The sequence below is a fragment of the Psammomys obesus genome, unplaced genomic scaffold, assembly GCF_907164565.1.
Source record: "Psammomys obesus unplaced genomic scaffold, mPsaObe1.curated_primary_1811, whole genome shotgun sequence".
Lineage (NCBI taxonomy): Eukaryota > Metazoa > Chordata > Mammalia > Rodentia > Muridae > Psammomys > Psammomys obesus.
Genome location: NW_026596244.1, coordinates 8,066,493 through 8,092,819, shown reverse-complemented (window position 1 = coordinate 8,092,819; position 26,327 = coordinate 8,066,493). Strand labels below are relative to the sequence as shown.

The following is a 26,327-nucleotide window of genomic DNA, read 5'->3' as shown; positions in this document are numbered from 1 at the left end:
AAGGGGCAGGAGAGACAGAGGCAGACAGAAAGACAGAGGGAGAGACAGAGAGAGATCTTGCTGAAGAGAATTCAGTAGCATCACCTAAAGCTCAGAGCATGGAAATCAAGGAGAGAAATGCCAGCTTACAGAACTCACAGGTTTTAAAGCAAAAACAAATAAGGGAGGGGAGGGGAGACAGAATCAGCAACAGAACCCCGTTTTTCTTACTCTGTCGCTGTGGAAAGATTTGCCACAAGTGTAATTACTCCAGAGACATGGATCAACATCAACAAAGAGGTAATGTTTTCTCAGTGCTTAGAGGACATGAAAAGCTAGATTTTTAATTAGACTTCTTTAGAGAGAGTGAGGATCTTCAGTTAGTTCATGAAATAACAGTGCAGGATAAAAATTTTGGGGTGAAACTTAACTTAAGGTTCCTGCTGTATCACTTTTCTCATGACAGATTCTTGTTAGAAATTAACCCAAAACAGTTTAAAATAACAAAACAAAACAAAGACAACATTTTTGGAAACTTGAAAGAATGTGAAAATTTCACATTTTAAAGTCACATCTGCAGAGAAATGGCATGGACAGCATCAGAGGTAGGATGGTCAATTTGTGATGAAAGCTTAACTTTGAAGGATTTGAGAGAGAAATGTTTTGCTCATTGGCTACAAGCATTAACCTGCTAATGCAGTAACCTTTTTTTAAAAAACCAAGTTGAAATTCTTACATGAATAATTTTTAATACAATTTTAAATTAGCAGGATGGCTTTGAACCCACAGTCCTTCTGCCTCTGCCCCCCAAATGCTGGATCTGTCACAGGTGTGCGTCACCACTTTCTGCCAAACAGGTACAACTTGGGGACATGACAGAGTTCAGGAGTTATTCAAAAGGTACTTTTAAATAGTCTCTTCCTGTCATACATAGGGTGAATAATGCCCAGAGGTTCATTTGCAGGATAACTGCTTTTCTGTGCATTCCGGTTCACTGATATTGGGTGTTGGAATGATGAAGAATGGGCTGTAAGCTTCCGGCCATCTTGTGGGGCTGGAACTTCTTAGGGGTGTGATTCAATACACCTAGACCTGCAGTTCGCGTAGCGAAGCAGTCTAATGGCGTTTGTGCTCTGAATAACTGATACGGTGTGGTTTGTGCTTGCCGTGGAATGGTCCCTGCCAAGAAGGCGTTCCCTCAGCGTTTACCTACCCCTGGTGCTGGGGACCACCTAGCAGCATCTACAGCTCTAAGTATGTACTGCCCGGTGTACAGAGGGAACCACTTCTAACTGCTGTCAGTCAGGAACGAGTGCATCCCTGTCTACAACTTCCTCAAAGAAACCACCAGTGTGATGTTTTGCATATGGCAGCTTACCTTACACAATAATATCTCATGGAAAGCTGCAGGACGAGCAGAAGCTGCTTCAAGACGTTGCCCTCAAGCCCCCACCCTGAGTTACACAGGAAACCCTTTCAAAAAATATGAAACCTCATCATTACCCAGGGCTTAGGTCTCCTTTCTTGCTTGCTTCTGGATAAAATGATTTGGTCTTCCACCAAAGGCTTTATTTATTACTTTTAATACGTATTCTCAAACAGAAGCTTTCAAATGGACATTAAGCACCCCCTCCACCTCCCTTCCTCTACAAACACACACACACACACACACACACACACACACACACACAAACTCCCTTTGGTGAGAGAAGCAGAAGATTTCATTCATTTCGAAACAAATGTATATCAATCCTCTATTTAAAAAAAAAACACTGGGGCAGAGCTCCTGCTCCAGCTTAGCTCACTAGTCCATCACACTATTCAACGCATTTCATCATGGCCTACATCTAGAGAAGAATAGTGAAGGAGTTTGCTCAGGAAATTGCCTTCTTTCCCCAACCCATGTTAGTCAGCACTCCATTATCTTAACTAAGATCTGAGATGGCAGTGCGAAGATTTCCCAGTGGCTCACAAGCAGCTGACACTTGCTTCTCTTGCAGAGGCCTAGAGTTTGGCTCACAACCCCCTGTAACCACCAGCTGCAGAAGTCTGCTGCCCTTAGGACGCCCACGCACACACACACACTCACAGCACGCTAACACACGCACTCACGGAGGCGCAGGCACAGACATACGTGCCCATGACACACGAATAAAAAATAAATCTTTTATTTAAAAAAAGAAAAGGGGGATGGGATCTCGATGTGTGTATCTCCTAATGTTAATGCCATGCTGGCCGGGTCTTGAAGTTAAATTAGAGCGAGCTGTGGAAGCTTAATTTAAAGCATTCCCCCAAGGGCTTGGGTAAAGCATGATACACTTTCGTAGTAGGCAATATTCTCACGGCTTTGCATGTCTTTCTCTTCATTCCCCTCCCCTCCCTGGCCCCTCACTTCATTATTCCTCCCGCTTCCTCTCTGTCCAGTGGTCGGCTCTGTGCCCATGCATTGTCTGTGCCGAGATCTAGAACTTGACTGTGATGAAGCCAATTTACGAGCTGTCCCGACAGTTTCTCCCAATGTGACTGTAATGTAAGTAGCAAAGGTTGGCTGGTCCCTACGGCTGGCTAGCACTGCAGCGAAAACACAGGACGGACACTGGCCAGTACCAAGGATGCATTTTTGTTCAAAGACAGTTTCATCCCTACATCAGTTTTAATGGATTTTTCACACATGGTCTTGAATACTTATTAGATGTCACCTTAAATTACTCCATAAAAAATTCTATGAGGTGTTGACCACTCAGCATATTTTATTTAAGCAAAAGATGGGATCCATTTTAATTGCTACCAGGGTTTGGGGAGGAGGCTAAACAAACACCACCCACAACTTTCTCCTTACACAGAGTTTTTATTTGATGCTTATTCCAAGAACTGTTTTTTAGAGTTTATTACACATGAACTTTTCTTGTGCTCTTGTGTATAAAGAAAAACAAGCAAAATAAATTGGATGAAATATTCCCAGAACTTCACATTTAAATTAACTTCTAAATCACATTTTGACGCAGACATATTGCTGTTGCGGTCTTTGCCTACACAATTGAAGTCTATGTATAGAAAAGAAAAGACGTCTTGTAAAAAGTGCCCTACTGGGCTTAGCATTTTTGGTGCTAAGTTTCTAGTCATGGTTATTTGACTCAACCAGACTTCGGCAGCACACATACACATATTTTGGTCCACATTTTTTTTTTTTAAGAACTCAATGGAGTAGCAGCATCAGTATGTTTTTATTGAGTTGATTGGTTCTGGGTTTTGTTTGTGTGGATTTTCATTCATGTGTTTTAATATCTTGTGACTCTGGCTTTTTAGTTCACACAGACACAGTAAGAGTAAGCCATGAGTACACAGGTGTCGGCAAGTCTTGGCTTTCTCAAACAACCTACACAACTCAGATGTTGGGCACCCAGATAAAGGAGCCACAACACAGCCCGCCAAGTTCACAGAATCTGGGTGCCGCCCAGCGGATATCAGTCTGGGAACATAAACAGAGAACCTGGGTAAAATGATCCACAGAAGCCTGCCTTCCAAAGGAAGTAACATTGCCTGGACACAGGAAGCACCCTCAGTGTCCTTCCTTTTCACCTTCCATGGTTTACCATAGGAATTAGTCCTGCTAGAGAAAAAAGTAATGAGTCCCCCAAAGAAACTGAGGCAGTCCTAGAAAGAGTTTCTTTGAATTTATTTCTAAATCGAGAGAAAGATAATTATCACCCACAAAGCTTCCATCAAGTTACTGGAAATTCCAAATGAAAGCCTGATACAGGCAGCCTCATTTATTTCATTTTCCCACAAGTAATATGGGAAATCATTTGCCAACAATCCAACTAATCTTTGAAAGAAAAGATCCTAGAAATAACTCTAAAGGAGCAGAGATGGGAGAAACAGAGTGAATAATGCAGCTAAATTATGATTCAATTTAGAAAGACATTCTCTGGCCGCATATGTGTACCATACATGCACACATAGATAAACATCCACCAGCTTCAGTACGGGAAGGGAAGGAGAGAGGAGGGGGGCAGAGAGAGTCAAAAGCTAAACCTGAGACCGTATCCTCCAAGACTACGTGTGAAGAGTGTGCGCAGTGACTTCAGGGCGCCCAACCTGGCCCACAGATCGACACAAGAACAAGGAGGCCAGGTCTCAGCACGTGGGAACCATCAAGACTTCAGTGTGAGCTGTTATTTCAGTTTAACATTAACATTAGTGGCTATTCAGCAGATGTTTGGAGGTGTCAGACAATGCTCAGAAGTTTACATATACAACATTTGGCTATTTTTTTTGTAAAAAGAGAAAGAGAGAGTGAGTGGAAGGAAGGAAGGAAAGAAGGAAGAGTATTATTAAGCTAGGAGTTTAACCCAATAATATCGCCCTCGTTTAACATGCATGGGGCTCTGAATTCACATTCACATACACACGCACACACACACTGCAATTTTGAGCATATATATATACCAATAGATATAGCTATACAGCACTGTCTTGCACTTCTGACTACGCTGCTTGATTCCAGGGGTCCATATAAACTCTTCTGTGCCGATCCCTGGCTCAACTGTATACCTTGTTCAGCCTGTTTGTTCCGTTCCAGAGGGGAAAGGGAAAAAAAGCTGTAGGCTTTAGTGTAAAGACATTACAAGCCTGAGTTCTTCCAGATTTTGCATTGCAACTATTATAGAAAAATGTCAGAAGTGGCCTAAATCATATGTAAGTAAAGTATCAAGGAAGCTAATCATCCATTGAGTATTTATTGAAGTCAAGACTTTTTGAAAGTGTTTCATATAAATGCTAAAAAATGAGATAGGCAAACACAGGTAGCTATGAATATGTGTGCATTGTTCTAGCTAAATAAATGTTAACTTTGTTTGAGAGCTGACTTTCAAATCCCTGCACTTAATCACTAAAAAGCAGAGCTCTGCCTTGATTTTTTTTTCTCCCCATGACATACATACACTATATATGAGTGTGTTGTGAAGAACCAAACAGGACATCAAAATTTAAAGTATAAGGACTTCTTAAATGATGAAAGTATTTGGGTTATTTCTAATCAATGAAAATAACATATACTCCTCTTAATTTAGAAAGAAATTGTCTAGAAGCCCTAGACCTGTGTTGTTAAGGCTCTAGCTTTACAAGAGAGATTTCTTGCAAGTTCTTAAAGGAGCCTCCCTCCCCATATGGCAGTCCACTCCACTCAAGGCTGGCTCCCCCCTGCTTGGGAGTTCTTCTAGAATCTCACTTGTACCTCTTCTTAAGGGTATAAGTGTGCTTCCTTGCCCCAGTCGTTGGAGTCCTAACTTTCTCTTACGAAGAGGGAAAATGTCATCATCTCCGTGTTTTTCTAGATATCATCCAAAATTACCAACACACTGAAATAATCCCTAAAAAAAATCACTTTGAAATGAATATATACATAAACACAATAAGAATAGGACAACGGAATGCCTTCTTATGCCTGGGGAATAACTCTGAGAGAATCCTCTAATTTATAGGCCATCCAAACAGAGTGTGAGATTTAGGGTGGAGATACTGCTTTACTTACAAAAGCACATGGTATGAGTTTAATAGACATTTATTGAGAGAGTGGATAAATGAATGACTAGATGAGTGGATGAATGAACAGATGGATGAATGAGTGAGCACTCTTAAGAGCACACCAAACATCCGTCTAGGTTATTAAACCAAATTCAAATATTTCACAAGTTATCTTTCCACCAAAGCACCAAAAGACTGGAAGACAGAGTTTTGTTTGGAAACTAAGTCACAATGCTGGTGGGTCAGGCAGTCTCAGTAAGCTAGGACAAAGAAGAAAGAAGGTTTAGTGATGGCTCACCACACAGAGCAACTTGGAGAAAGCATAGCTAGTTGGGCTTTCTGAGTCACTCATTTAAAATACATCATTAAAGCAGTCAATGGTGCATCCAGCTGGGAATCCAGCTCTAGCTCGTCAGTGCTATGATTAGAAGCAAGACAGTAAAGTAAAGGGCCGCTCAGGCTGAACCATGTGTGTGTTTCAGGTCGCTGCAGTGGAACTTCATAAGGACGCTCCCTCCCAATGGCTTCAGGAAGTACCACGAGCTCCAAAAGCTGTAAGGAAAACTTTTAACTCTGGGCTTACCACAAACCTTCAGTTTTGTGTGCCTGTTTCTTGTTACTTCTGTAGAGAACAGCATCGTACCACATGTTTTTTATTTGTTTTATAAATCAGTTTGTTCACTTTGCATCCCAGCTGTAGCCCCCTTCTTCATCTCCTCCCAATCCCACTCTCCCTCCCTCATCTCTCCCATGTCCCTCCCCAAGTCCACTGGTAGAGGAGGGCCTCCTCCTCCATTTGACCCTAGCCTATCTGGTCTCATCTCCCACCTGGAGAAATTATTTATCCCTTGGCTGGAGACTTGCAGGTAAGATTTCTAAGTATTTCTAGCAGACATTCTATTTTCTTTTTAATCTCAGCTAACTATCCCTACACAAACTGGAGCACATGCGCTGTGGGTCCTCTACCATATTCCACAGAACAGAAATATGCATTTCTGCCTCCTCCTGCTCAATGCTCATTTCAGTCTCAGAAAAAGATGTGCCAAGCTTTGGGCCAGCATGGTGGCTCTGTGTGTATTAGTCATATCAGTCAGTGTTCTCTAGACTAACAGATTTATTTGTTAGAATACATTAAAATAAATTTCTTAAAATTAGATTTATTAGAATAAAACTACCCAGTACAGGAAGCAAGCCTGATGATGTGAACATAGACCCTTAAAGGAGAGTCTCAGAAAGACTCCCAAAGGTTGTCCTCTGATCCCTACATATGCTGTATGGTGTGTGTGTGTGTGTGTGTGTGTGTGTGTGTGTGTGTGTGTGTATACAAATGCAAATAAACAAGTACAAGAAGAAGAAGAAGAGGAAAAGGAAGAAGAAGAAGAAGAAGAAGAAGAAGAAGAAGAAGAAGAAGAAGAAGAAGAAGAAACAGTGACTGCCGAGATGAGCTAGTTGAGAGTCAGTATCCCTTTTTCAGAAGACTGGAGTTCAGATCCCAGCCCAAGTTAGTCACTCACAACTGTCTGTATCTCTAGTTCCAGGGGATCCAACACCTCTAGCCCCCAGGGGACTCACTCGAATGCACATATGAACATAAACACATATGCACAATTAAAAATAAAATCAACCCTTTAAAAGAATCTTAAAGGTGTGGATCTTTGACAAGATCCACTATCACTATTAAATAGTGGGCTGGGAGGTCGCTTTGAGGTAGAACACTTGCTCAGGAAGTGCGAGACACTGGCTTTAGCCCCCAGTGCCACAGGTTTAAAAAAAAAAAAAAGGTTTAAATTGTGAAGAATGTGTCTTAGTCAATGTGCTATTGCTGTGGAGACACCATGACCACAGCGACTCTTATAAAGGAAAGCATATAGCCATAGCCAGAGCATATAGCAGTTCAGAGTTTTATTCCATTCTCATCATGGAAGCATGGAAGCATGCTGACAGACATGGTGCTGGAGAAGGAGCTGAGAGTTCTACATCCAGATAGGCAGCAGGAAAGGAGAGAGGTTGGGCCTGGCTTGAGCATTTGAAAACTCAAAGCCTACCCCAGTGACACAGTTCCTCCAACAAGGCCACACCTACTCCTGCAAGGCCACACCTCCTGCAATCAAGCCACAGCTCCTAATCCTCCTAATCACCATCTCTAACGACCTACCATTCAAATATATGAGCCTATCGGGGCCATTCCTATTCAAACCACCACAGAATTTCTCCACGTTAGCGAGTTTATTTCAGCAAATTCACTCTCTGTCTTGGCCTTGATTAGGCTTGGTGTGCTGGCCTCTCTCCAGGTGGGCCTCATGAATGTGCTCTCACAATCCGAAATAACCAAGGAGTCACTATATGTCAACCCGATGACTAAGTCATAAATAAGTATTGAGTCATTGGGCTTAGATCCTCTGTCCCTGAAGCATACTATCAAGAAAGCATCTTTGAACTTCTCACTTCATTTTCATAGATGCCTTGATTTCATTTTGGCGTATTAATCCACACATGTATTTTCTTAAGAGAATAGATGGAGTTGGAATAAACATGCTGCCGTCACCAGCATATCCCAGTTACCAAGAGTGCAATGCCTGGGCCAAGCTGGACCTGGAGAGGGGTGAGGCCAGTGCAGAGGCAGGAAGGGATGGCATTTTCTTACCCTGTCCATCCTCTGGGCTTAAGAGCTCATTTCTAAAGTCATGTCAGAAAAAAATGTGGACTTGATTGACACACACATCTGCTAATGAAGAGTTCGGCTGGGTTTGTACTCAACAATATACATCGGGTTGGCCGGTAAGAGGATGTGCTGGCGCCTCACAGCCCTCGGGCGGCAGAAGCCTCAGTCCTGGCCTACCTCCTCCTCCTGCAAGGACCATCTCCAAGCAGAACACCCGTGAGTCTGCTCCTGGCAGTTCTCCTGGAGGGTTGTCTGTGGATGAGATTTCAGGGTGCACATTAGAAGGTCCCAACACAAAGTGGATGGCAGACCAGCAGCTGAGCCAGGTTCTTCACTCCATAGGAGTCTCTGAGACAGTGGAAATGTGGAGAGAATCAAGCACTCGCCCATCTGAGGGATGCTGGGTGGGAGCAGCCCCTGAAAACTCTGTCCAGGAATTGCTGGAACTCCTTCTGGGAAAAGTTTTTAAAGAAGAAAAAGTGGACCCAGGACCAACCACACTCCACGGACCAAGTAGGAGCTATTCCAGTAAAAGACCTTACTCTAGGGAAGGGTCACGCAGCCAGCCTAAGACAGCGGGAGCAAGCAGTGCCCGGGTACGCTCCAGTTGCTCCTAACGAAGACCCACTATTCCCAAGAAAAGAACCAGGACATGAAAGACACCGAGAGAAGAGGTGGGGTCAGGATCAGCACTGTCAAGAAAGGCATCTGTCTATAGGAAGAGGTTGATGGGTTTACATCACCTCCCTTGATCAGGACTGAAGGACAGAGGACTGCAAACCCCTCACCACCTCCTAACACTCAGGAGATGCCTCTGCCTTCAGGATTAACGACACGAGGCAGCTCTCCCAACCCCACACCTCCTCTTGCCAAGGGAAAGAATCTAAGTGATGCGTCAAACAGCACCTTTGGGCTACGCCTTGCCGTGGGTGGGGCGGTTGTACAAGGTAGCAGTTGATTCCGTTTTGAGCACAGAAGCAGAGGCCTCGGTGTTGTGGTTCGAACCTGCGGTATCGTCTACGGGCTCAGCGGCTTGAGCACTTGGTCGCCAGCAGACGGCGCTGCTGTGGGCGGTTATGGCGCTTCAGGAGGTGGAGCCTCCCTGGAGGAGATGGGCGCCGGGCGTGTGGTAGCCCACGCCCGTTTCCGTTCCCCCTCAGCCATCTTGACTGAAAGTTCAGCGGACCAGCAGCCGCCCGCCCCTCCTACCACATCTTACCTGACTTATTGGGCTGCATCCCCCAAACTGCGAGCCGGAACCAGCGCTTCCTCCCTCGGGTAGTTAAAAGGAAGTGACGTGATTGCGGGGGCCCGCGCGCCGCAGGCAGGTGGGACCTCGACTTGGCACAGTCGCCAAGAGCTGATGGCGTCCACCCAGGTCCATCCGTGCGTCAGATCGAGTGCCCCCTCTCCTCAGCCTGGCAGCTGAGCTCCGCGCTTCAGCCCGCCTAACGCAGGCCTTACTACAGTTCCTCATGACCCCACGTTCATAGCCATCATCGCAAGGGAAATACCTGAGAGGCCACCCCGACGGGGTCGTGACCCACAAGTCGATGTGTAAAGAGCGGTGTTATAAACTACAGCCCACACACACACACACACACACACACACACACACACACACACACACATCTTGCAAGTTTGTTCTTCCTAAGCTCTGATGTGGTGAAAAGACACAAATGTGTCCATCAGGGTTTCTGACACCGAGTGCTCAGGGCAGACATTAAGTCTTCAGTTTCCTCCTCTGATAGAAAAATGAAAAGAAAGGCATACGATTGTTTGTCTTCCTGATCGGTTCAACTGTGTAATAAACTGGATGTTATTTAAAATTATACTAATCGATGGAAACAGAGCAAACCCAAATGAAAAATTAGCTACTACATAAAGAAAAACCATTCTAAAATGCCAGGGATCTTGAAGGAAAACGTATTTCATGTTTGAAAATAAAACTCAAATGACAAACCATTTTTTCAGAATTTGCCAGTTTAAAAAAAAAAAAATGGCTTTTCACAGCAACTCATAGAATCCTCAGGAGTCCAAAAGCGCTTCCTGATCTCTAGCACCACCTTGTGGCCACATATTTAAATTGCGCCGGTAACAGTTCTTTCCGTCGTTTTATTTTTTATTTTTCGAGACAGGGTTTCTCTGTGTAGCCTTGGCTGTCTTGGACTGATTTTGCTGGAATTAAAGGATGCTATTTTCTCAAATCTCGATTTTGGGAGATAGCCCTGTCTGACAGAACCTAAACTTGCTTGATTTGACCAAAGAATTTGGGTAATAGTCTTTACTCTCCTTCTACCATCTACCTGGGATAGTTTGGCTTGCTGAGCCATCTTGCTGGTCTCCATGAGGTTTCTCACGGGCTCAGTGATCATGGATCCACGGATTATGGATCCATAGATCGAATGACTCTAAAGGAAAATTTTCATTTCTCTTATTTCATTTTTCTGAGGCAGGTTTAGCCCCGGCTAGCCTGGAATTTGCTATGCTGATTAAGCTGACCTTGAACTCAGAGGTCCACCTGCTTCAGGCTGAGTGCCGAGATTAAATTGCCATATGGGGCGATTTTAAACTTTGTTGTTGTTGTTTTTTCAAGACAGGGTTTCAGTGTGTAGCCCTGGCTGTCCTGGAACTCGCTCTGTAGACCAGGCTGGCCTCGAACTCAGAGAGCTGCCTGCCTCTGCCTCCTAAGCGCTGGAATTAAATGCACTGCCCCGACTTTAATTTCTTGTGGAAAGTAAACAATCCCACGAGGTCCTGCACACTGGTGCTGTGAGTCTCTGCGGGGTGCAAATGGCGGGTCATAATGGAGCGGCAACCTCGCAAAGCAACTTCCACCACAGCGCCTGCGATTCTGCTTCATCTGGAAACAGGCAGCCTGGCAGGGACCGTCGGTAACAGTTCTACAGCATTCATATACAATAAACATTTTCTTGCTTTTGTTTTAAAGATTTCTTTATTTTTATTTTATGGATGCTTTACCTTCACGTCCGTCTGTGCAGCATGCGCATGCCTGATGCCTGTGTGTGCCAGAAGAAAACTTCGGATTTCAGGGACCCGGAGTTAACAGATGGTTGTGAGCCACCATATGAGAGCTGGGAATGGATCCTGAGTCAGCTGGAGGAGCAGCCAGGGCCCTAAACCATTGAGCCACTGCTCCAGCTCCCGCTCTGTATGTAAACTCGGATGGCCTAGAGCTAAGAGAAATCCTCCTGCCTTGGTGCCCAAAGTACTCAGACTACAGGCATAAGCCTTCATTCCTGATTCTTGAGTTAATTCGTGCAAATTACTCCACGAAACAATGATCCAAAGAACCTAGCAACAAAACACTATACCTGGTTTCCAGAGGCACACCTTGACTCCACACACAGACCTTGCAATCTGCTGCTTACTAGACACTCAGAAACACTTGAAAACATGTCACTTCATCTTCAAGTCTCCGTGTGTACCAGGGGGAAAAAGATGTGTTACCCTCCACACGACTGGGCCACAGAATGTCATGTGAAACAATCGATTCCGTAACTGCGTTTTTTCAGTTAGAGTCAGGGGAATACCTTTGAATCAAATATCACACTAACTGAAGTTCATTTCCGTCGATTTCTCTCGTATTGCTCCTAACAATTCATATACAAATGTAAGACGTTCTCCAGAACAGTGGCGACCCAGAATCCAAGCCAGGGGCAGCCTGCCTTCTTTGCTTCGTCATCCTTCAGGACCACAGGGCTGTGGTGCCTCACGCAGGTGTGCTGAATGGGCGAGCTGAGCCCTGGGTTTCTTCTAATACGCAGTCCAACTGAAGCCAAACTTCCAGGGTGACTGGAGGTCACTGTAAGCCTGCATTTTGTCCTGGTGTTCCTCCTTCACTGGCCACTTGAACCCTTTACAGGCTGTCTCGAAGGCTTTTGTGATTAAGAGTGTCAGGTTAGTCAAACCAAATTTGATTTGTTAAGATTTGGGGTTTCGATGAGATATGGTTTGTGCCGGTATGGTTTGTGGTGTCGTATGTCACATACGTTTCTTGCCTGGTTCTGCGTGAGCGCTTAGAAATCTGGATGCGTGTAACATGACATTTTAAAAGCCTAGCTTTCAGGCCTATGTGATGATCAGTGAGTGCTTTTCTCTGCATCCGTCATTGTCTGGAAAACCCTAGACAGCGACTTTAACTTCTATCTGTGTGCCTTTACAACTACAAAATTTTATAATAGTCCTTTTACTAATTGAGAATTTCATGCACTATATTTTATCATATTCCTCCCACTGTTCTCCCAGATCCGCCCTACCTCTTCACACCTCCCAGCTCTGTGTCCTCTTTCTTTTGTGTTGTGTTGTGTTGTGTTTTGTTTTGTTTTTTTAAGTGACCTGCTGAGTCCAATTGGTGTTTCCCAAGTGGGTGGGGGCGGAGGGAGGCATTCGCTGGAGTACAGTGGAGTATACCAGGTATAGTGTCATAGAGGCGTTCACAGTTAACCTACCAGGGCCCACACTGTGAGAGAAAACTGGCTCTCCCCCTTCTAGAAGCCGTGTACTGCCAGTAGCTCATCAGTCAGTGGTAAGTGCTCAGGCTCCCCTCGCCTTCCCTGCCAGGCTAGAAGACTGACTGCTGTGAGCTCAGGGGTGGAGCAGTCCTGTCAGGTTCCAAAGATGCTGTTTCCCAACCTCCTCCTCCGCCATGGTCCCTGAGCCTTGGGGGGGGGCAGGGGAGGTGACGCAGACCCCCAGTTAGCTGAGCACTCCTCTGCAGTGCTCTCTGCACTTTGACCAACTGTAAGTTATCCACTGCACAAAGAAACTTTTCTCATGAGGCCTGAGAGCTGCACAATCTATGAATAGAAATACTCGCTTAGACGGCAGCTTGATACTATTTCCATTTATTGCTTCAACTTGCAAGTAAAAACTGGCCCTGGCTAGCAAGAATTTAACAGCAAAATGCCGGTTTGGGCCAGTTATTCTGCTGTGTCTCCCTTTCCTCTCAAGTCATTTTCTAACTTCAGTAAAAACCACTGATGAGATTGACCATCTCAGCCATGGGAGGGACGAGGCCGGCAGCACAGGCGTGCTCCACCACCACAGCAGCTTCTATCTTCCCGGCTGGCTCTTTACCTTTCGAAGCTAACAGCGTTTCATTGTTTTCTCTTTGACTACTGTTGGTCACAGGTGCTTGCAGAACAACAAGATTCGCTCTGTATCCATCTCTGCCTTCAGAGGACTGCACAGCCTCACTAAACTGTAAGTACAGGGGGACTAAATGGGCTGTTCCCTGGACCAACCCAATGGCAACATCCGGTCAGGCTAACCCAGCCCAGTCCAAACCAGCTCTCCTGCTCAGTGCAGTGTCAGGGCGCCTGCCTGTAAGCAGTGCTAAAGGGACAGTGTGACAGGGGGCTGGGAGCAAGGCTTCCAGAGCACACTGATTTTTACCTGCTGGGTGAGTGGCCTTGGACACTTGCTCTAACAGTGCCCACCGCAGGGCTGTTGTGGAAACAAATGAAAAATTCACAGGAAACATAGGCATCCCTGGATGCAGAAGATGAACTCATTGTACCTTGCCCATAGCAGCAGGAGTGACCACTGAAGGAACTTAGTCAAAGTGAGAGACCAAGCCATGTAGAGAAGAAAGGGGGTTCACACTTTCCAGAGGATTCTGCTTGTTCTTCTTTTCATGCTGCGGGCGAAAGCTGCATCTTGTGCAGCTAAGCACACACTGGGGATCACCCCAACCCCACAGATGTATGTTCACAAGTTTTTGAGACAGAGTTTCACTATGTATCTGCCTCACTTGGAACTCATTATGTAGACCAGGGTGGCCTTGAACTCACAGTGATTTGCCTGCCTCCTAAGAGCTGGGATTAAAGTCATGCACACCAGGACTGAGTTCTTTTACAATGTTTACTACTGCCTTATACATGCTTACCATTTGGTAAAGTTAAAAGAGCAAAGCTTTTGGACTGTGGAATCTGCTTTTTCTCATGTTTCACTTTGGCGTTCCTCCTTGTAGTGTGTATCAGAATTTACTTTTTCAAAGCTGTGTAATATTCCATCGTGTGTGTGTGTGTGTGTGTGTGTGTGTGTGTGTGTATATATATATATATATATATATATATATATATATATATATATACACACACCATATTCCATTTACTTAGCCGTCTGTCCATCGGCACTTGAGGATTTCCATCTTTTCCTGTTGAGATAACACAGCTATTATCCAGGCTGCACATCTGTCTGAGTTCCTGGGTTCAGTTCAACTGGGTGTGCTAAGCCAGGAAGTATACTTGCTGTTCATGTGCTGATCCTACTTTTTTTTTTTTTTTCCTTTTGGAAACTACCGTACTTCTGCAGCCACGTCACTTGTTTTAGTTCTTTACCCTCCCAAACTTCCTGTTCTTTCTCAGTCTTAAAAAAAAGAGAAAGAATAAAAAACACGAAGTCCAATTAGTGTTTGCCAGCTACTGCTGACGTGCGGGCTGCCCTGAAGTGTGGCTCGTGTACCCAGTGTCACTCCACTGAAGAAGACTGATTTTTCCTTTTGCCAGCAGGCATCAATTTCAAATAGCTTCTTGGCCAGCGGTGAGGCTGGGTGCCCATGTCCACTCCCGCATGCTGAGATTTTGTCTGGCGTGCACTTGTGCAGATCTTGTGCCTGCTGTTCTCTCAAAATCAGCCTCCACCTCTGGCTCCTGCAGTCTTGTCACCCCCTCTTCCATGTAGACCCCAGAGCAACCCAGTCAGAGCGGAGTGTTCCAGAGTCTCCCACTCTCTGCACACTGTCTAGTTGTAGACCTTTGGATCTACATCCCCTGCAAGACGCTTCTCTGATGAGGGATGAGCAGGCACCGATCTGTGGGTATAGCACCTCATTGGGGTCGTTGCACTGCTAGGTTTATTTAGCGGAGTAACTGTAGTAGGTTTTCTCACAGGCCCATCAGCTACCTCATCTCAGGTTCTCAGCCTCACTAATGGTATCAAGTGTGGGGTCGCTTCTCATGGAGTGGGCCTTAAATCCAATCAAAAAAAAAAAATGACTGGCTGCTTCCCTAAGATTTGTGCCATTACTGCTTCAAAGGGACTATCTCAAAGTAAGGTTGTTATCACAGCTGTCGAGGTTCATAGCTGAGTGAGATTGAGGACTATTTTCTCTTTCCATAGCATGTGTAGAAACTTCTCACACTATGAATGCCAGCCAGTAGGGGTGAAATTTCCAGTTGTGTACCAGCTAGATGTCTCCGTGTTCTATGCAATTAATGTGATATCTTCAGCGATAGGGTCTTCGTGTCAAGTTGTGGAGGCTAAGTATTAGCATTGCCAACAGCCTGTGGTGTTTGTGATGTCTATGGAATCTCTGTGGCCAAAGTCCCCCCAAGATGTAACTCATCTGTGGCACAAGGGATGCGTGGGGGGGGGGGAAGGAGCTTGATTTATAGTTGGGGTATTGTCTTCCTCTATCATACGGTAACTCCATTCAAATTCTCATGTATACATCTTTGAAAGTTCCTACAGTATACATTTCCACGTGGGTTTTCAAAATGGCTTTAGTGTTAGTTACTCCTCCCCACACTCCCTCCTGTAACTTGAAATCTACTCCTACCCTTCTCCATCTCCACCCCTTCATGTCTCCTTCATGTCTCCTGCTCCAATGTCTCCTTTATAACAGTATCTTCTACATCCCTTTCTTAGAGGATGCACCATTTTAGTCTCCCACCCTCACCTTCGCCCACACTCATTCTTTCCTGACTTGAGGGGTTTGTTTTGATACTAATGGTTGTGAGGCTGTGTTTCGTGGTACTTAAGAGAAAGGAAAAGGAAAGTCACTTTTTTGCCTTTTAAGTTTTATGCATATGGATATTTTTGTTTGTATGTCTTTTTGTGTACCAAGTGTACTCAGTACCTGAGAATGCCAGAAAAGAGTATCAGATCCCCTAGATTGGAGTTACAGGCAGGGTTGTGAACTGCCATGGAGATGCAGAGCCTCAAAACCAGGTCCTCTGGAAGAGCAGCAAATGCTCCTAACCACTGAGCCATCTCTCCAGCCCATGGAAAACTTTTTTTTAATAGATTTTCAAAGTTCCGCTGCACTCAGCCACATCCTTACCAAGCAGCCACCACAGGCGAACATATCTGAAGCTCGGGTGAATAAACGATCCCTGCATGATCATTCTTTCCGGTTGAGCTGGGTTTTCTTCTTTTCAGTTTTTATTATATTCTTACGGGGGCAGAGGAGATGGTGCACCGGCAGGGCAAGTGTGGAGGTCTAAGAACCATTTCCGTTTTCACTTTCTAATGTATGGTCCTGAAGGTTAAACTCAGGTCACCAGGTTTTGAAGCAGACACATTGACCTGCTGAGCCTGCTCACCAATCCTGTCTATTTCTATTTTATCCTATCCCATTCTTTTTCTTCACCCAACAAATCTGTTTCTACCATGTTTATGGTCTGTAGCAGCAAATGGTGAGAACGAGTCAAGAACACCCAGCAACTGAAACAAATGGAAGCTCACAGGTTTGGACATCTACTCTTGTCACCTGAGCCCCTCCCCCTTCCATTCATTCTGAGCCCACTGCCCTTGTCTCAGTAGCATCGTGCTCATTCTCACCTGGTTCCACTTTCCTCTCCATGGGTGTATTTGAAACTTTCTGGACAGCATCAGCTGGGTTTCATGATTGAGCTATGGGAGACATTCTTGAAAGTCAGAACAGAGCTAGAAAAGGTGTTTCACAAGTTCCATCTCTTCTCATTTGTCCCTTGGACTATTGTGTGACTGTTAGCGATTCCACATTATCTCTTCTTTTCTTAGCTATCACTAAGTATATGCCTTTATTCATGCATAGAAGTGTTCATTTCATCTTTCATTGGGCAAGTCTTCAAGCAGACATTTCTGGGACATAGAACAGTGGGTCAGACATGCTGTCTTCAAGGAGCTGCTTGCTACCCCAGAAACTTGGGGCTCTCTGAGCTGCTCTCAAGGCCATGAAGTGTTGTTTTTTTAAAAACAAAATCCCAAACATTTGATTTTACCATCAAAAACACAGGAGTCAGATGCTGAGGTGAAGACCTGCTAACTCAGAGAGACAGAGAAAACACCCAGATGACCTTTCTACTCAGCTGACATCCCAGAAGGAAAAATTCCTTCCTACTCAGCTCACACTGTCCTAAATTCCCTTCAAGTCAATGCCCCTCCTTTCTACTTTTAGTGCGTCTCTCTATCCATCCTCCGGACTTCCTCTCATTCTCTATCATTTTTCCCATATTCACTTCCTGTCAATCTGGTTGTTTGATCCACCGCTTGACCTAGGGTTAACTTTATTTAAACTGTTTACAGAAAGCTCTTGCATTAAAGTAAAGGTGTGTGCTAGGGCTGAGCCACACCACAAATACCACAAATATCCTGCACCAATCAAGCCTCTCACTCTCCAAAGAGAAAGCAATGCCACGGTATCAGTACTAAAAGCGAAACCTGTGCCGCTCACGCCAGCTCTGCCATCAGCCGGTTGCACTTTGCTCACTGTCACAGACACCTGACAGAAGCAACTTAAAAGGAGGGATATTCATCATGGTGTGTGGTTTCAGAAGTCCATCACTGCGAGCTGCATGGTGTGACCTCATCTCTGGGAAGTCTCCACTAACCTGTAGTTAATCCTCTGTGGAAGACCCTTCACAGACAGTATATTTTACTTCTCTCCTACCTGCTTCTCAAGCCAATCAAGCTGACGGCCAAGTTCAATGGCACCGGTACTCTGTGAGAAGTCATTATTTCTAGTCCAGAGCAACGTGGAGTGGCTCTGAGAAATGAAGAGGACTGGGCCGTACAGATGTGCGTGAGGTGCCAGGATGGATCAATAGCCTTGTACTTGAAGGGATAGGCACTGATTCCTGAGAGAGCCCTGAGGTGTTCGTAGATGTGCTAAAGCTATTTCTTAGTCCTTCCCTGCCTGCCTGCACCCAGGCCTGCAGAGAAGGAAGTGGTGTAACATAGGGGACAAATGAGTGAAAGTCAAACCTGACCAAAAAAGGCAGTTTCCTGGCAGAAGAATCTGTGCCGGTGTCAGCTGCAAGGTATGAGAAAAATCAAAGAAAAGGAGAAAAACTTTTTTAATGGGAAGCTGCAAGTGCTAGAGTGCTCGCCTAGCATACACAAAGCCCTGGTTTTGACCCCCACCACCACTTAAAGCCAGGTATGGTGGTACACTCCTGCCGTCCCTGCACTTGGGAGGCAGGCAGAGGTGGATCAGAAGTTCAAAGCAAGTCTCAGAAGTTGGCGGCCAGCCTTGCCTAGATGAGGCTGAAAAAAAGCCTCTCGAAAGGAAAATAATGGAGAGGTGTTCCATTTACCTGGGCAAGTGGAACTTAAACAAGTGCTTGCAAATGAATCCTAGGCAGAGATGTGAGCAGAAACAGTGTTCTAAGCACATATGCAGAGTGTAGACAGCACGACCTGTCTCACATGTGACTACAGCCCTATGAGGGAGGATACTATGCACATTTTAGAAATGAAGGAGCTGGAGCTCAGTGGAAGCAATTGTTCGCCCAGGGCCTCACTGTTCACAGTGAATAGAAGAAGCAGAAACCAAACATTAATAACAGCCTCAATGCAAAAAGAGACTGAACTACAAACAGAGAAGGCAAACGGCGATCAATACAATGTAACAGCAATGGCTTGTTTTTCAGGGAGAGAGGTGAAGGTGGGCAGGCCCAGAGGCTCAAACTCATTACTAAACCATGCACAGACTCTCCCGGCTCCTGAGTTCACCTCAGGGTCCTGTCCTGATGAGGTGCACTGAATTCCCTCATAACCCCTCAGTGTCTTACTCTCTTGTAGTCAGTGCTCTTGTGCTCTATTTCCTCTGCCTACACGAGCTCCTGCCAGTCCTTTGCTTTGTGAAGACCATGTCTTCACCCAAGCTGTGTAGCTGGCATTTGCCACTTTGTGGGTTCCCTTTTCTTCCACCCTTCTCTGCCCTTTTTCCTCCCTTTCATTTCTCCCTGACATTAGATATGAGAGAATAAAAGGACAGAGAGGTAAGGGGGCAATGTTACCATTAGACCATTAGATCCCCTGGGGACAAAGCCTTTGACCCATGACCACAGCTTGATACCTAGCTGATGACAGCAGGGTAGGTCATTCAAAAAGTAGGCCGATTCACTAGCTAACTATGAGAAATTAAAAGCTAGAAATGACATAATAAATGATAAAGGCCCTTGACAGTTCAAAGGCAGGAAGTGGCACGGTGAGCATGGTATAGGAAACAGGGCGATGGCCGTCGCTACGTTCCTTCTTGTAAAACAACAAAAACAATAAACTCACTGCTGTTGTGTCTCCTTTCCAGGTACCTCAGCCACAACAGAATAACCTTCCTGAAGCCAGGAGTTTTTGAAGATCTCCACAGGCTGGAATGGCTGTATGTTTCATTGTGCGGTGTTGCCTTGTATCGGTTTTAATGTTCCAAGCATACACACATAACTCTGCTCTGTTCTTATGGACAGGATAATTGAAGACAACCACCTCAGTCGAATTTCCCCACTCACATTTTACGGACTACATTCTCTTATTCTCTTGTAAGTACCCAATTAAAACAAACAGGTAGGTGAGACAGAGGTGCTTGCCACCAAGCCTGACTATCAGAGTTCAAGCCCCAGGACCTCCATGGTAGAAAGGTGGACTCCTGCAAGCTGTCAACTCTACACACAAACTGTTGCATTCTGTTGTGAAGAGACACCATGACCACAGCAACTCTTATAAAAGAGAACATTTAATGGGGCTGGCTCACAGTGTCGGAGGTTTAGTCCACTATTTATGGCGGGGAGCATGGCGGCATGCAGGCAGACAGGTGGTAGCTGAGAGTTCTACATCTTGATCTACAGGCGGCAGACTGAGAGCTGGCTTGAGTTGACCACAAAGCCCTCCCCCATTGTGACACACTTCCTCCAACGAGGTCACACTCCCTAGTAGGGCCCCTAACTATGGGTCAAGCATTCAAGCACTTGGGGACATTCCTATTCAAACCACCACACATACACACACACACACACACACACACACACACACACACACCAATAAATAAGTAAATCAATGTAATAGAAAATTTGAAGCATTCCAACTGAAGAGACAGGAGTAAAAAATTAAAACTTTAAGCAGAGTAGTATTACGTTTGTAATTATTCGAGCCTTAAAAAAAAGCTTTCTCTACTAACAACCTCCTTGACCAAATTCCTAAGGCTACTTACAGGTCTGCCCGTTTTGTGATGATGCTCTGCCGGCCCACCAAAACTGAGCACAGGGTCACCGTTCTTCGGTGCGCAAGTATTCTGAAGCATGTCTCTCCCACGCAGCAGCCTCAGCAAGGGAGAAGCCTGCTGCCGAGGTCGGCTCCTTTGCCCGGCCTGCTGCTGACAGGCACCAGCTTTTGTTCAGAGACTAGCATTGCTGTTCCCTGCGGGAGAACTCGTGCATGGGAGTGTTCTTGCCACCAGAGCGGTTCCATGCCGCAGGGCGCAGGGCGTGCAGAGAGAAGATGGTGGGGAAGACTGGTAGCGCGAGGTTCTCACGGGTCCTGAGCAGTAACGATGACACTGTGTTTGCCTAGAGACAGAAAAGGACCAGAAAACGTGATTTTCGTGATTTCTTTCCTTTTTTAGAGTGCTGATGAATAATGTCCTCACCCATTTGCCTGACAAGCCCCTCTGTCAGCACATGCCCCGGCTGCACTGGCTGTAAGTCAGTCTCTCTCTCTCTTTCATTCTCTCTCTCTCTGCTACATTTTCTGAATTTGACTAACTCATTTTGGACACCCAGGGTCTTCTGTGCCAGGTAGCTGATGCACCAAGTTTCCTAGCATTATTTTATTATTGCATTTCTATATTGAACACCCTCATTGACTAACTTCTCTAAACTTTCAACAAAGTGCAATACCTGAAAGAGAACAATGTTTTGGAACCAGGAAGAAGGAGGGCGGAAGTGACGTCACATGGTCAGTCACACTTGCTCTTCTCCTGTCAAGCCAGTCTCCTATTAAGCTGATGCAGAAGCTAAGCGGTTTTTAGTTTTATCCCTGAACTCTGAGTGGCGAGAATGTGCTGCTTTGCACTACTCATGACAGAATGGGGCAGTGGCATGTTCTGAAAGGGCCCCTTGTGTGTTCTGTGTAATGTGTGGGCTCAGTGGCTTTGCATAGCCATAGGTTTCACTCCACAAGTAAGAGTGCAATAAGCCAGCAAATTTGCCCGCTCAGAATATAGGGTTTGGCCTGGTGTGGTGGCTCCCGCCTATAATCTTAGGAGGCTAAAGCAAGAGGCTGAGGAAGGAGGAACACCACAAGTTCAAGGCAGCCTGGGGTACAGAGTGAGGCCCTGATAGAAAAAACAAAAAACAAAAACAAAAAAACTATAGGGTTTTGTTTGCTTATTTGTTTGCTTGGCTAGTTTTGGTACTTTTATTTAGTTTGTTTGTTTTTAAGAAATGACCGTGATGAGCTCTAGCTTGAGAATAACCAAGAAAACTGGGGAAACTGGGATCTTTCCCCTAACTGCTGAGTGCAGAGTACACCCTCTTCCCTCTGCCTCTCCACACCCCCCACACACCCCCCGCCCCAGGACTCAAACCTCACAGACAGTCAGACAGTTGCTGGAAAAACCCCAAGGACATAGATGCAGGCAGTCCTTGGCACATTCACACAGACCACTGCTGGAAAAGCCCCCAAGCACACAGGTGGGGGCAGGCGATCCTTGGAGAAACTGCAGAGTGGGCAGCTTAACCCTGAGTAACCTGGCCCAAAGCACATAGCTAGACCCAGAATACCCACCAATAAAAAATTGCCCTGTTGCTATTTCCAAAGTTGCCTATAAAAACCCTAAGCTATTGTTCCTTGGGTAGCGTCTCTTATCGTGCAGGAGACCGAAACATGCTGGTTTCAATAAACCTCTTGCTGTTTGCTTCGACACTGGTCTCCGTGCCTCACTCGAGTACCTTCCTCAGTAATGTACGACTCCCCCGTGTCTTACAACCAAAATTACTATTTAAAAGTTTAATCAACAAACTGCCTGCCAGAACCAGGAAAACTCCCCATTTACCTCTTGTTTTGGAAATTTTCAGAAACTGATCGTTTCATATCCAGGCTTACAGCAAAGATAATGAGAAACACTGTTCTTGTGTGTAGGGTGTGACAACTGTCAACCTTATTGTAACACAAGGGGAAAGGGCAAGAAAGGAGACAGGTTTAGCACGTGCTGGTTCAGAACCCCTGGCGGGAACGAGCAGTTCACAAGCCGCCTCTGAGTCCGGAGGCGCCTTCGAGTCACAGAACGGCTCTTTCTGTACCTAGTGGACATAAAAAGAAAGCCATAAAGCCGTAAAGAGAAAGAGCACATTGACTTAATGGCCTTCCGTGTGATTGGGGTTGGTTCAAGAGGATATTCTAACAGCCCTTGCAATTCTGACTTAGTAATTAAATAGGACCAAGCAGTTCTTACAGAAGCAATCAACGATCAAAACTGTGCTGGTCCATAGCATGATGGCTGAGGGCTTACTTCCGGCAAAGGGTCCTGGGTTGAATCCCAAGCACCCGAAAAAGAAAAATGTGAATTGAGACTTTTTAAAAAGATGGGGGAGAAGTGGGGTTCATTATGTAGCCCAGGCTGTCCTTGAACCACTGGCTGGACTCCACCTTCCCCAGGCTCCTCGGTGCTGAGATTACAGGTGGAAACTGCTGCAGGCAACGAGAATACTTTGATAGGGCACGGAGCACGGCCACCTGGTGGTAGGTTCATGAGTAACCATTAGCAATAAAATAAAAGGAACATGTCTGACCCTGAGAACAGACCAAAAGCTCGAACCAAGGCAAGAGTAAAGAAACAGTACCCTAAGCATTTAGCAGCCGCTTTCCTAGAACCAAAACTTCCTCCAGAAGGGCGACTGCTCTTCACCCTACGGCTGACTTGAAATGTGTTCCTCCTGTGTTACTCTCCACCATAAATACAACTTCTTCAATGTACTCAATATTTAGATCATAAATTCCTGATCATCCTTCATTCTATAGAATTGTTTGGGTTTTGCTATTCTGGGTTTGCTATTCTGGGTTTGCTATTCTGGGTTTGCTATTCTGGGTTTGCTATTCTGGGTTTGCTATTCTGGGTTTGCTATTCTGGGTTTTTTGTTTTTTCTTATGACATTGAGAATGGTTCTTGCAGGTCTGTGAAGATCGTGTTGATATTTTGATGGGAATTGCACTGAATCTGTACGTTGCTTTTGGTAAAATGACCACTTTTACTATGTTACTTCTACCAAGCCATGAGCATAGGAGATCTTCCCATCTTCTAAAATCTTCTTCTGTTTCTTTCTTCAGAGACTTGCCATTGTTGTCATACAGGTCTATGGCTTGCTTGGTTAGAGTCTCATCCAGCTATTTTATAGTATGTGGGTATTGTGAAGGGTGTTGTTTCCCTACTTTCTTTCACAGCCAGTTTGTCATTTGTACACAGGAGGGCTACTGATTTTTTTTTTTTTAGTTAATTGTGGATAGAGTCACTTTGCTAAAGGTGTTTATTAGCTGTAGGAATTCTCTGGTAGAATTTTAAGGCTCACTCATGTATACGATCATATCATCTCTTAATATCGACACTTTGACTTCTTCCTTTCCAGTTTTTATCTCCTGTTCTCCTTTGGTTGTCTCATTGTTCTGGCTAGGACTTCCAGTACTATGTTGAAGAGAGTACTATGTTGTAGAGAGAGTGGGCAGCCTTGTCTTATTCCTGATTTCAGTGGTGCTGCTACAAGCTTCTCTCTATTTAATTTGATGTTGGCACTAAGCTTGCTGAACATTGCCTTTACTATGTTTAGGTATGTGCCTTGTATCCCTGATCTTTCCAAGACTTTTCTCATGAAGGGATGTTGGATTTTGTCAAATGTTTTTTTTTGTTTTGTTTTGTTGTTGTTGTTGTTGGCATCTAATGAGATGATTATGTGGGTTTTTTTCTTTCGATTTGTTTATATGATGGCTTATGTTGATGGATTTTTGCATGTTGAACCAGCTCCACATGCCCAGGATAGATTTTGCTCTATCACTGTCAGCTTCAGTGCAGTTTCCAAAGCAATGCTGACAGTGCCCCGGGTGTTGGCGGGATGCTGGCTTTTCTCTGGTGCTTTCTGGGGTTTCCTTGAAGGTTTTCCTAACTCTCCCACACTTCTATCCTGCATGAAGCACTGTTGCTTCTGAGTAACTTCATGCCGCCTGGCAACCGTTAGAGTGACTGTGTGATGCTCTCAGACCTCAGTAAGGGCAGTGTTCAGGGCAGTATGCTCCTAAACGAAGCCAGTGTGTTCTGCTCTGCAAGCGTCTACCTTACACCTCCTGCTGAGGTCGAGGAAGAAGGGCGATGTGAGGACAGCTGCAGCTGGGGATGTAGCTCAGAGCAGAGCACTAAGTCCTGCGTGTGCAAAGCCTTGCATTTGACCCTCAACAGTGGGAGGGTAAGGTAAGTTTTTGATGCTGTGTCTAGAATTCTAGTGACATCAGCTCTGTGCAGCACAAGCATGCAAGGGGGACGTGTCGGCAGCCCCCCAGCTTGAGGTGGAGAACAAGGGCAGCCAGTATGACAGACCGAAAAGCCACATACGGTGGCTCCTGGCAGTGGCAGGCTGTTGGGAACCTTTTCTAGCACTATTAAAGTTAGGAAGACAGGAAATAAATACTGTCTTCTGGAAACCTTTGTCTCCAGAAAACCACAACTGCAGAAAACAACTGATCGTGGTATGCCCAGCTCCTATAGATACATCTGCAACACAACTTCTGCAGCAATGGCACTATATCACGAGTGGGGGGAGGGGCACACAGCCTTCTGGCCACCTAGGCAACAGTTGAGCAATGATAGCACTAATACACACATGAAGTCTTAGGGGGAAACCTCACCGGGCCCCACCCTAGAAAAAGAAGTACAGGCAACTAATGACTTCTGAGAGGGAGAAGCAGTCTTCCCCGGTGACGAACACCTAACTGGTTACCAATACCAAGTGGTCAGGTCTAATCATACACCTACAAACAACACTACACAGACTCAGCAGGTTGGACTTATATATTCATTTATAGATATGTGTGTATGTAGGAATAATAATAATAATAATAAAGAGAACAGCAATTTGAGAAGTAAGGAAGGATAGAAGAGATTATAGGAAGAAAAGGAAAGGGAGATGGCGTAATAATTAAAATTATTATTATTATTATTAGTTTTTAAAGACAAGCTTTCTCTATGCAGCTCTGGCTGTTCTGGTCACTCTGTAGACCAGGCTGGCCTCAAACTCAGAGATCACCTGCCTGTGCCTCTCTAGTGCTGGGATTAAAGACGTGTGTCACCACTGCCTGGCAAAATTTTAAATTGTTAAGATAAATAAGTGAATGTATGTTGTCTGCATAGCCATAGCCTCTGCAGCCTAATCAGATCCTCTAACTTCGTTCCTGCTTATGGAAACACCTTACACCTCTGGACAACTGTTAAGTATGCTTGACTACTAAACAACCGTTAATAAATCGGATATTTTCCACAAGAACTGTTTTTTTTTAATTTTTTGGAATAATAATATCCATGTCATTGTTAGTACATGATAAAGATGTTACTCAAAACATTTTTACTCCTTGGTACTGGGAACTGAACCTAGGACCTCACATCATTTTTACTGTTGATATAGAAGACAGACAATAATACTACATGTTTATAGCATAGATATGCTGTATATGTAAATTCAGCTGCTATACAAATGACTGGAAACAAATGTGAAGAAAAGACATTTTATTAGATAACAAGTAATTCTTAGCCAATTTATTTCTCTCTATGAATTTAATTTGATTGCATTTTATTTTTATATTCTAGGGACTTTGAAGGCAACCGTATCCATGGTTTAAGAAATTTGACTTTTATTTCCTGCAATAATTTAACTGTTTTGTAAGTACTATGTTTTTTTTTAAGTATTGTTGACTCTCTTTACAACGCAAATGAATCCTTTATGTGGGCAGAATCCAGCATGGGTACGTTCAGGGGCAGTAAAGTGTGGCTCCTTTGCCAGTCACTGAAAAAAGATCTATTAATTTGAAATAGATCAAGAAAGGATATGAGGATAGAAATGGAAGGGAGAAATGATCTAACTCTGATCTCAAGAATAAAATAAAAATAAAAATAAACAGG

At 44.8% G+C, this 26,327-nt stretch overlaps 1 protein-coding gene across 3 annotated transcripts in view; it reads left to right on the top strand.

Annotated features, from left to right (window-relative positions):
- Rxfp1 (relaxin family peptide receptor 1) overlaps positions 1-26,327 on the top strand; it is a 101,641-nt gene that overhangs the window by 51,722 nt on the left and 23,592 nt on the right. For 2 of the 3 annotated variants that reach the window (XM_055596693.1, XM_055596694.1), the window contains 7 exons: positions 2,404-2,509; positions 5,988-6,059; positions 13,322-13,393; positions 19,488-19,559; positions 19,645-19,716; positions 20,796-20,870; positions 26,016-26,087. In XM_055596693.1, coding sequence (XP_055452668.1) covers positions 2,404-2,509; positions 5,988-6,059; positions 13,322-13,393; positions 19,488-19,559; positions 19,645-19,716; positions 20,796-20,870; positions 26,016-26,087 — 541 coding nt within the window. The remainder of the gene's footprint in view (positions 1-2,403; positions 2,510-5,987; positions 6,060-13,321; positions 13,394-19,487; positions 19,560-19,644; positions 19,717-20,795; positions 20,871-26,015; positions 26,088-26,327) is intronic. The other variant, XM_055596695.1, reaches the window with a different exon arrangement.